Genomic DNA, 12,509 nt, shown 5'->3' with positions numbered 1-12,509 from the left:
TTTTGTAAATTTTGATACCCTTTAGATCATAATTGCTCATTATTTTATAAATTACGGTTTCATATTTTTAATTTTATAATTTCTGCATGCCATCTTACCAGATTTAAACTGATGATCTATAATCCGGAAAAATCGATAATCCGCAATCGCCGAAGTCCCGACGAGTCCGGATTAAAGACTTTTGACTGTAATAAGTGAAAATAGGCAGAGTCGTAGCTAGGGTTTTCAGCGCCCAGGGACAACTGAAGATTTCGCGCCCCCTACTGCTTGCCAAGGATGGAAAACATTTAATTCTAAAATGTCGTAACATCAGTTTGGCGCCCCTTGGATTCTGCGCCTGGGGACAGATGCCCCCCCTCTAGCTACGCTCCTGGAAATAGAGGGTGCTGCAGTTCCACAGTGCTTATTACAAGCCGCCTCTGATAAGAACAATGCTATATAAAAAACTAATATAGATCACAAGTTGCGCTTTCGAGACATGAAAAACGCAGTTCGAATTATGTCAATCGGCCCAGTAGAACGGAAGATATAGAACTGTTCACCCCTCCCCCAGTGTGCATATATTAGTTGATGAATTACGTCAGTTCAAAGTTAAGCTGCACTAAAAAAATTCTCTGATATGGATGAATTATCAAAAACTGGAGCAACATAGACTAAAATTAGTAGTCTTAGTCTTTATAGTCTTTTTTTCTCTCAGCGCGTGTAAAGAGAAATTTTACGATCTTAACAAGAATGAAGCTTTCTAACCATTCGAAATGGCGGGAAAAATCTGTGAAGCTCAGCTTACATGACGCCTACTATAAAGATATAAAGTTATTTTGCAGTTACTGCCTAGACTTTCTTATGTAAAACTTAAATGAAAAAGTCACAAAAAATTAAGTTTATTACTAATTAGTTTATTTACTTTGAAATACATTTGAAAATAACATTATTGTTGAAAATGCTGTTCGGAAAATGAACCGTTCTTGTTTTTCGGTGTCTGCCGAAAACATCGCGGCAAATACATCGTGGACAAAAATGTCGCGGAGAAACAAAGGCAAGACATAAACGTCGTCTTGCAAAACACCATGCGAGAAAACAAAGCAAGGAGAAAACATCGGCGTTCTAAAACATCGTTATCGAAAAAAAAGGTTCAAAAGTTCCGCAGTTTATAAACATCCATGTCGAAAAAATCGTGGTAAAAAATAAAGCACCTAAAATCATCGTATGATGATAATATTGCAGACATGCGGTTTTCAGGATTTAAAAAATTTTAAATGCAGAATTCGTCGCATAATGAATGCTATGTGACACGAAGTCATGATTTTTACTTTTGCATTTCATATTTTTGAATTAACTGATAAATTCTTGCTGAAAAAATAAGAATAATATTTAAAAACTAAAAAAATGAGTAGAAAAATAACGCTAGGTAAAGTAAGCAGTTAATAGAATTTTAAACGAATATTGTTAACTAATATAGGCCATTAATTAATTATCTCTTTTATGAAAACTTTACTGATATTTTTCGTGCAAAATATAGTCCAAAAATAAGAAAAAGGAAGATGAACAACTGCATGCTGTTACATTCATTAAAATTGTTTAATTAATTATCAGATAATAAAATTCTGTCAACTGCTATATCTAGCGTTAGTTTTCTAGCCATTTTCAGTTTCTGAATGCTTAAGTTTCTTTCTTAATTTTCAGCAAAAATTTATTAGTTAATTCAAAAATACAAAAATATTCCTGATTTCTGCTTCATCTCACAAATCATTATGCAAATATGCATTTACAACTTTTAAAGCCTGAAAAATGCATTTCTGCGATGTTACCGATTTTTATTGATGATTTTTGTAGGTGCTTTATTTTTTACCACGGCATTTTCGACGTCGATGTTTTAAACTGCGAAGTTTTTTATTAACCTTTTTCCCTATAACGATGTTTTAGAATTGTGATCTTTTCTCTCACGATATTTTGTACGACGACATTTTCGTCTTGCGATGTTTTATGTTTTCTCCACGACGTTTTGGTCCGTGATGTTTTCTCCTGTAACCCTGTTTCATAGAAGTAAGTTTGGTTATGAAAATATTATCCGGCAGTATTTAGCCAGTTAATTTGGATAAATGGGGTTTTACTGTATAACAAATGCAAGTGTATGTCTCCCCACATACATTCCTATGCAAATTAAAATAAAGAGGTAGTAAATAATTAATAATTTAAATAACTAGGTATGTGTGTATGTATATTGGGTCATATAAAATGTCTCCGTGCTTTTTTGGTACATTATTGAACAAAAAATTTCTTTATTGAAAATAAATTTTAATCAAGTACATATTGACGATTATTATCTAATATCTTTTGCCATTTTTAGGGTAGCTTCATAATTCCATCGGTGTAGAACTTCTATGGTTTGTAGTCGAAAAACTTTGGGCGAGTGATTTTCAATAGCTCTTCGGTCGGCCAATTTTTTACCATCAAGAGAGTTTTGCAGAGATCGAAGAAAATGGTAGTCAGACGGTGCAAGGTTTGGGATGTATGGTGGATGCGTCAAAACTTCCCAACCAAGTTCCGAGTTTCGAGAACTTGTTTCGAGTCATCAAAGATGTGTGTGGCCGCGCATTGTCCTGATGGAACACAACTCCTTTCTTTTTATTGCTTCGTTCAAACGGTCGAGTTGTGTACAGTACAGGACCGAATTGATGGTTTCACCAGGTTGCAATTCATGTGGCACCCAAACATTGAGCTTTTTGTTGTAACCTGTTCTTTTCAAATGATTCAAATGTAGGTGATTCAAATGTAGTTGATTTCAAATGTAGTTAATGTTTAGTGCCTCTGATATTTCCTGACAGCTTGCGAGACGGTCTTGCTCCACCAGTTGCAAAATTTCATCGACTTTTTCTGTGACTGGCCGATCAGAGCGAGGTGCATATTTGATATCGAATTTCCGGAACGGAATCGAGCAAACCACTCCTGGGTCCTTCGTTCACTCACAGTATTCTCATCTTCCACTTCACAAATTTTTCGGCATGTTTTTGCAGTCTTTTTACCTTTTTTATAGTAAAAGAAGCATCCCGTAACATATTTCTTCAGATATTTCACTCATTTTCAAATCAATATAACTTTTTACACGAGCAACGAATTAGAAAACTGTTTTCTCAAACAATGGAAGTGAATGTCACCTTTCAAGTACATGTTCGTTTGAGACAATCAGATGAGTGTTACCGGATATAAAGGCATCAACACCATCTAGTGGCAAAAAGCCGCGGAGACGTTTTATATGACCCAATATAATCTCTACATATAAATAAAACAAAGAGTCTGTCTGTGTGTGTGTGTCTTTCGTTCGCGCTGCGCGTTAGCTAATAGACCCACTGCTACGAAATTTGGTACATAGGTGCATCTAGATAAGAGCCAGTGCACCTCCAAGCGATTTTTTCGAAATTCGAATTCGATTTTTTTTATTTTGTTTTGTGACGAAATCGCGTCATTTTGTGACATAATGGGCTATAGGAAAGCGAGATTTTTACTCTACACACTCCATTTTCGCATCGTCATGAAACGTAGGCACTTAGCTATTTTACGAACTTAAAATAAATTTCGTGTTTCAATAAATCGATTAAATACGAATTTATTTAATAAAGGGAGCTTAACACCTTTTCAATGGGATTTTTTCTAAAAAAGTGCATTTTTAAAAATGTATAGTTTGTTTTACTTTGATTTTTGGACACGTTAAATTTTCATCCTTGCGACTGCTTTTACAAAAAGAATTTTCGAAAAATGATAATATTTTGTATTTTTAAAAGATTTTTTAAATGAAGCTTCCGAGTACACTTCTCACATCTCACATCTTTAAAAATGTGATTTTGGCAACAGTTTTCCTGTCTTATTGTTGTTGATAGATTTTTAAAGAAATCGCATCATTTTGAATAGTTTCATTCTTTTAGAAATATTGGTTTGGCAACAATTTTTCATCGTATTTCTTATGTCACTGTTTTTAAGAGATTGGCATATTTCGTTGTCATTTATATATATATATATATATATAATACATTTTTATTGATTTTTTTTATAAAGTTGTTCTGCAGAGTAAAATTCTACGCGGAATTTTTTGTTTTTTGAGTTGCTTTCATGTTATTTTTTGCTTATTTCACTGTTTGTAAGATATTGAAAAGTTTTGTATGATCTTTTTTCTTCAACGGAAAGTTGTTTAATTTTTTTATTAGGATAATTAATATTTGTATTAAGGGATATAGCTTATTTCATCGTAATTTTTTTCTCTTGAAAATATAAGATAAAATATAATTAATTGTACTTTGCTTTTCAGAATTTTTTGTTTTTTGTATTCTTTTATGTTATTTATGGCTTATTTCATTGTCTTTAAGATATTGAAAAGTTTTGAGTGATTTTTTTTAGGAAACAAAATTCTTAACCTCCTTTATACCATTTGAGTTTTTATGATTTTGCAAAGGGAAGTTGGTTAATTTATTTATTAGAATAATTAATATTTGTATAAAGGGATATTGCTTATTTCATTGTAATTTTGTTATACGTAATAACTTTTTTTTTAATGAGGTTGTTCTGCAGAGTAAAATTCTACGCAGTTTTTAAATTTAACGTTTGGTGTTCCCTTCAGACGTTTTTACAGTACATTTAAAAGCCAGACGAAGGCTAGCAGCTAAGCTGCTAGTAGAAGTATAAAATAATAGAGAAATCGTATCAAGATACAGTGCTACTTTGGTAGACGGTTGCACGGATTTTGGCGAGTTTTTGGCAATTTTTCTTTTGGCGAGTAATACGACTTATGGTAAACCCATTGCTGGATAAGTTATTTATGGTAACCGATACTTTGTTGACATTTTATTTAAAAAATAATGCGGGTTATTATGCATAAATTCCGTTTTTTAAATATTATTTATGGCTTCTAAATATTAAAAATCAATTTAATTTTGCATTTTTAGTTGAAATAAAAATTTTATTCTTTATCATATTTTATGAAATTTTATGCTGTGGATGATGTAATCAGTGACGTCACCTTACTTTAAAAATAATTGGTTTTAATATCTATAAATTTAATCTAATGTTTTAAACATTATTTATGGCTGTTAAATATTAAAATACAATTTAATTTTGCATTTCTTTTTAAAATGATTTTATTATGTATGATTATTTAAATAATTTTAATTCTAGGCGTGATGTAATCAGCTCTCTGATTGGTTTTAGAATAATTGTGCATTAATGAGCTGTAATCAGCTCCCTGATAGGTTGCTGAAAATTTGTGCATTACCGCGCCATTTTAAAATTTAATTCATATCTTCGAATTCCTTCAAAACTGTCTCCTTCAAAGATGAATGTTGTTTTTGATAAGTACCAAGAATTTTTGGTTTCGGAATCAAAAAATTGTCCTTTGAGACCTTATTTTCGCCAGCCTGGCTTTCCTAATCAAAGATTTATTTATAAATTCTTACAAGGGTCAGAGGAAATTTATTTTAAATTTTTGAAGGAAACGTCGCTAACTGTTTCTTCAATGAAGTGCGAAAATGTAGATCACAGATGAAGACCGTTAGAAGAGCCGATTCTGAGACGGCCGTATATGATATTGTGGCCATGTTGGAAGAAATAACCGCTGTAACGGTAAGAAAATTATTAGACATTCCTCCTTTTTTACCGACAATAAACTAATTGCTGTCATTTTAGCTCTAGTGTACGAAGCGTTCTTGTTTACTTATTTTAAAGTATTTAATTTAAGTAATATTTTAATTCTTTTAAACGTTGGTATGATGGTTTTTAATTCGATATTCAATTTATGTAATATTTTAATCCAATTAAACGTTTGCGCAATGTTTTTATAGTGGTATTTTTATTCTATTTCTATGCTATATGAAAGTAATAATTTAACCTTTCTTTAGTATTTTATACTCGTAGTAAATGTATTTATTCTATATAATATATATATATATATATATATATATATATATATATATTATATTCTATATAACGTATTTTAAAGTATTTAAATTTAATAATATTCTAATTCTTTTAAATGTTGGATGATGTTTTTTATTTCGATATTCAATTTCAGTAATATTTTAATCTAATTAAACGTTGGCACAATGTTTTTATAGCGGTGTTTTTATTCTCTTCTTTGCTATATAAAAGTAATAATAACCTTACTTTAGTATTTTATACTCATAGTAAATGTATTTATTTACACTTGCCTGCCATCTTAAAAAACGACATTTTCAACAAAAAAATTAATCCATTATTTCTAACGATATTTATTTTTTTTTTAAAGTTTCGAATTTTTTACTATGCGTAAAAACAGCGTTTTTCAAAATGGCTGACGTTTGTTGAAATCGCGCCAACAATTGCGCCAACGTAAATCGCCAAAAATCCGTGCAACTGTCTACCAAAGTAGCACCCAAAATCAATATAGCTAATATTTTTCTATTGTAACAGATCTTTGTTATAGTATTGCGTACGCTACTGCATAAAACTTTCCTAGATTTTAGGCTGTAATATTGAGAACAAATCTAAAACGGCAGTTTCAAGTTTAGTCTTCAAGTATAATATTTTCAATAACTAAATAAAAAATATTTTGAAATATTTTAAATCAATTTAAAGTTATTTTTAATGGAATAAATATAGTTTTTTTTTTTTTACTTTTATGGCATAATATTTTGTGAACTATAGAATTAAACTGAATTAAAGAATTTGAAATTAAAGAATTTAACTGAAAAACTGATTAGTTTGCTGATATTTTTTAAGATTCGTGATATGAGATAAAACATTCATTCCTATTTAAATCGTTTCAGACAAGTATTTTATTACAGTAAAGTAGATTTCTGTAATAGTAAAGTGAAATAATATAATTTTTTAGCAAGTGAAGTTAAATGTATGAATGTGTTTGAATTTTCAGTGTTCTACCTTGTACCGTTTGGCTGCAAGACGATGGGGATAATTCTACTCAAGGATCTCGTGATAACGAGACCAAATTAAGTTTTATTAGCGAAGAAGAAAAGAAAAGGTAATTTTTATGTCTTTTAATTATATAACACCCAAAGACGTTTCTAGCATGTTAGTAATTTCAATTCACACGAGATTGAGTTCAAAATTCTAAAACAATTTTTACTCTTAAAGACCTCGAATATGTATATTTCAGCTCACTAACGTAAACCGCACTCACGTAAAATAGCTGTCGAGTCATTACGATTTTATTATCTTGGAGATGTAAATGTGCAGTATCCCCGCCAGGTGTCGAATCCTGGACCTATCGAATACGCATGGAGTATGTTTCCAATTACACCAAGAAGGCATGCAGAAAGGATGCGAAAAATACTTTATAAAGCATCACAGAAAATTTAGAGGGACACGTTTTCAAGGAAAAGGGGATTGCACTTAAAATTAGATTTAGAATAAATCGATTTGAATATTATTTAAAATAAACAGTTATGACAAAGTAGGCAAGTATTTATTAATCATTCGGCATGATTTTGGCTAAGAAAACTCAAAACTACCATGATAAAGAAATTATAATTTTTTAAATTTTAATACCAAAACACCCCTAGTACTTTATATAATCTATTATTTATTTATGTACGTTTAGCATATTGCCTTAATTTATTGGACATACATGCACGTATATATACGTTTATTTCAGGCCGCATATATACGGCCTAGATATAATACCAAAATACCCCTAGTATTTTATAATATATTATTTAAGTACTTTTAGCATATTGCCTTAATTTATTGGACATACTTCAAGATGCACGTATATATACGTTTCTTTAAGACATCACAAAAAATATTCTAGGCCGTATATATACGGCTTTGCCGGTCATAGGGTAATTTTTACTAACCGAACACAATTACTATTTCTTACTTGCACCTATTTTATAGAAAAACGAACTCAAATTTCAAAGCAAACGTTTTTGGCAAGAAATGTGATAATAAAGATAATAAACAGCACTTTAACCATTAAATTCTTCACAGACGGTGAAAATTCAAATAATCTTAATACCCGAGAAATTTCGTGGTATTTCGTTTCTAGGTAAAGCGACGTCGAAACGTCGCTAAAACAAGGCAAACGTTTTTATAAACGCAATATTAAAATAGAGAGGGTGCTACCGACACTTTATTTTCCCTCGCAAATAAATAAATAAATAAAAACTAAAACTAAAAATAAAAAATAAACAAATAAATAAAATTTGCTAATTGTTGTTGTCTTCTCCATGTATTTCATATGTATTTGCCAGAGCCTCAAGCCTCTGGTTGGACTTCTACTTCCACCCCAGTCGAGAGGAAGCACCTCGAGGGGGGTGATCCATGGGTCTTCCCTCAGATGGGACGTCAACTGTTCTTGCGGTTTTCGCGGGGAAGACGCGGTCGCACTTCATTACCTGCTCTCCTGCCCTCTGACAGAGCACCTTCGACAGCAGTTCTTTCCTTCCGACTACATCACATGTCTTGTGAATAGACTGTTCACGGACTATTACTGCAACAAGAGCATCTTAGAGATAATGAAGCAAGTGAATGAAAATAATTATATCCAAGAAACTACAGATTAATGTAAAATGTAGAAAGGCGGCCTAATCGTCATATTGCTAGCAATGACTAGGATGACTTCCTAACCCTGTAGTGCCATTAACTCAGTTTGGCGGAACAGGTTAAGTAAAGTGACTATATCCCTCTTCCCTACCACCAAACACGAGAGGAATTTTGCCTAACCATATATTTAGAGCACTCCCATGCCGCAAAGACATTTTACATTTAGAAACATCCATGTCTTCGCCGGGATTCGAACTCGAGCCTTTCGGTACCGAAGTAGGCTCCCCTATCCACTAAACCAGTGGTAATCAACCCTTTTTTAGTGCTGGGACACACAAGGCAGTTTAAGAAAACGAAGCAGACACCACATAACATTTCTGTCCCGGGTGATATTCAAGCCATCCCTTGGCGATATTATCACGTTACCCTTGGCGATATTATCACGTTACTAGTTAACGCTAGCCCTAAGGGAAAAAAACGCGCCCTCATAAAGAAGATAGGAAAAAAAAAAAAAGGATCGAGATCGAAAAAAATATACTGTTGCGTTATTTTCTTTTCTGACACTAGTTCGTACGTTATTACCTTCTTTCATGTTCGTACGGGGTTCGTGTGGATTTGGAGTGAATAACGACGACAGCACTTGATGGAATATCGAAACACACTTTATTGGCCGATATTAATCAGGACAGCTCCAAAATCTCGTTTACAGTTATCAAAGATCTACTATACACTCGCTGGAACAATCAACAACACAGCCTTCCCACTCACCGTAAAATTCAACTCATCAGCATTATCGCCAAAAATTTTTTAAATGAGTATATCTTTAGAATTTCTGATACACAGTCTTGCGCGCTGGAGATAATTTTTTTCCATACAGTGTTGCCATTGCTCGCTTTGAAATCCTTGAGTTTGTTAATCAAAACATCGTTAAAGTTCATATTCCAAATTTGGGCTACCAGATGCTAATTTTCGGTGGATGATTACGTTATTAAAAATTGGATGGCTTCAGGCACTGTTGTTTTATCACAATGCGAGAAACACGCATACATTCATGCAGATTCTTCGTTATTGAATTTCTTTAAATATAATACAGGGCTGTAGTATTTGGTGGCAACAGTTTGGAAAATGAAACGGACATTTAAAGGCTTCGACGGAAAAGGCCAAAACGAAATTAATAGCCCTTCTGGGCTAACGACCTGGAAGCTAAAAGAGCTTACTTTCCTTCATAATTTTTTTTTTTTTTACTCTGTAATCAGTTATCTAAGAATTATTATTTAATTGTTGAAATTTCTCTCTTTATGTGAAAGATTTTAGAAATTTTTCTGCTTTCAATCGAAGACAGTATTTTTCTTTTCAAAACTATCCTTATGACATAATTGCTATTTATTTCACTTTCGCCAGTTACAAAATTTCTTATATTCTTCATAGATTTAACTTCTGCTCTTAAAGATTTCAGACAAAATTCGAAGTCTCAGAGAACGTAGAATATACTTTCTAGTGCGTTTTATGATGCATCCATCAACATCTATCAAACTAGCTTTTGATATTTTTCCTTAAGAAATGTGAATATCATGTCAGAAAATCAAAAATGAACAGATTTTCGATCACTCATCATTACATACAGTGTCTCACAAAAGCGATGGGACACCTGTGCTTTACAAAAGGAAACTATGGTAAAATAAGTTTAAAAAACATGTAAAAATTTTTTGTGGGTGTGTTTCATACTTAAATTTAGTAACAATTATTACATCACATACATTTTCTCAAAATATTAAAATATTAATTTAATAAAAATACAGTTGTTTAGAACGGAGCAAAAAATGGCTCACATAAGTGATGGGACACTTACTTTTCCATCAAATATTTATCCAAAAATTTTATTTTTTAAAAGGTTTTAATATTCTATTGGATTTCCGTTCACTTTAAAAACATGATTTAATCTTCTTGGGATGGATTTGACTAATTTTTTTGTGATTTCTGGAGTGCTTTTACCCCATTCTTCTTGAAGCACCGATTTTAATTGTTGTTTTGCAGAAATGGTGTGTTTGCGAATTCTTGATTCCAATTCTTGCCAAATATTCTCTATGGGATTTAAGTCTGGAGATTGTGGTGGTGTTTTTATTATTTCAGGACAGTTATACAGCAGCCAGGGTCTAACGTTCAAAGCAGTGTGCTTGGGGTCATTGTCCTGGTAGAATTTAAAATCGTTATGAAGGTTCAATTTTCGTGCTGAAGATTTCAAATTTTGATTTAAAATGTCAATATACTTGTAATGATCCATTATACTGTCAATAAAAACAAGATTACCAACTCCAGCGGACAACATACACCCCCATACCATAAGTCCTTCTCCAGCATGTTTTACTGTTGGCACCAAGTTCTGTTTGCAAAGTTCTTCCCTGGGTTTTCTCCGCACCAAGATTCTACCGTCAGAACCAAATATATTAAATTCACTCTCATCAGCGAATGTAACTTCATTCCAGTAATCAGAATTCTTATTTATGTTGGATTTTGCGAAAGCCAGTCTGAGTTTTCTTTCGTTTCACTTACGAAGAATATTTTCCTGGCTGCTCTACCGTGATATCCAGTAGATCGAATTACTCTTCTATTAGTCTCAGGATTAACAATTACTCCATATAATTCTTGAAAATCAGCAGCAACTTTAGGAGCACTCATTCTTGGATTTTTTTTTAATATTTCGAACAATAATTCGCTTTATTCCATTGGATAGCTTTGATGGTCGGCCAGATCTTCTTTTATCCTGAATCATATGATTCTTTTTATATCATTTAATGATATTGAAAACTGTTAAATGACTCAAGTTAACTGTTTCGGCAGTTTCTCTAATAGATTTTCCACGTTCAATATGCAAAATTAATAACTAATTTTGGAATTTCAGGCAAAGTTTCTTTTCGTTTAGCATTCATGGCTGCACAGAGCTAAAAAACGCAAAAATTCCAAAACAAACTCGAGAGAAATACTGCAGACGATTTTATAAATTACTGCCAATTGCTTGTGAGTAAAAATAAAAACCCCCAAAAATATTTTTATTGTAGTACGTAGTAGTATCTAATGGTGTCCCATCACTTATGTGAGCCATTTTTTGCTCCGTTCTAAACAATTGTATTTTTATTAAATTAATATTTTAATATTTTGAGAAAATGTATGTTATGTAATAATTGTTACTAAATTTAAGTATGAAACACACCCACAAAAAATTTTTACATTTTTTTAAATTTATTTTATTACAGTTTCCTTTTGTAAAGCACAAGTGTCCCATCACTTTTGTGAGACACTGTATCTCTCAAACATTTTTTGATATCCTGTCAGAATTATTTAAATTACTGCAGTTCGTTATTTAGACCGCCGATCGTTTGTTATTAAATTACTGCAGTTCGTTTTCGTTTTTCGCACAGTGTTGCCATAGCTCGCTTTGAAACCGTTTAATTGTTTAATCAAAAATTCGTTGAAGTGTTACAAAATCTGAAATCGATAATAAAACAAATTTCAAATCCAAATTAGGGCTTCCGCATGCCCATATTCTATGGAAGATTACGTTATTCAAATTTGGATGGCTCTAGGTACCGTTGTTTTATCACAATGCGAGAAACATACATACATTTATCCAGATTCTTAATTATTTAATTTCTTTAAATATAATACAGCGCGATGATATTTGGTGGCAACGATGTGAAAAGTGATACAGCCTTTTAAAGTTTCGACGCAAAATGCCAAAACGAAATTAATAGTCCTTCAGGGCAAATTGCTCTTTTGGATTAAACATTTAAATGCTATGTTTAAGCACATGATTTATTTTTAACCCTTCCATGATTGCGAGATTAAGCAATAATATCTTCCCAAATGTGCGCGGTATCTCCCAGTCATAAATTTGTAATGCGAACTCGTCCGTTTGTGCTTATTGGGGTGCATGAACGGAACGCGAGCTGAGCTCTGATGATGAGTTTAAGTAAAAGAGCAAAGGGATA

At 32.1% G+C, this 12,509-nt stretch overlaps 1 protein-coding gene across 2 annotated transcripts in view; it reads left to right on the top strand.

Annotated features, from left to right (window-relative positions):
• The window catches only part of LOC118192998 (uncharacterized), a 263,491-nt gene that overhangs the window by 97,009 nt on the left and 153,973 nt on the right, over nucleotides 1-12,509 (top strand). For both annotated transcript variants that reach the window (XM_085812154.1, XM_035364028.2), the window contains exon 5: nucleotides 6,893-7,000. In XM_085812154.1, coding sequence (XP_085668280.1) covers nucleotides 6,893-7,000 — 108 coding nt within the window. The remainder of the gene's footprint in view (nucleotides 1-6,892; nucleotides 7,001-12,509) is intronic.

This window comes from Stegodyphus dumicola, chromosome 2 (genome assembly GCF_044657685.1).
Source record: "Stegodyphus dumicola isolate Sdum_Otavi_A_Nest chromosome 2, ASM4465768v1".
In the NCBI taxonomy this organism is placed as follows: Eukaryota; Metazoa; Arthropoda; class Arachnida; order Araneae; family Eresidae; genus Stegodyphus; species Stegodyphus dumicola.
Note: the sequence above shows the minus strand (reverse complement) of the source record. Positions and strands in the feature narration are given on the sequence as shown.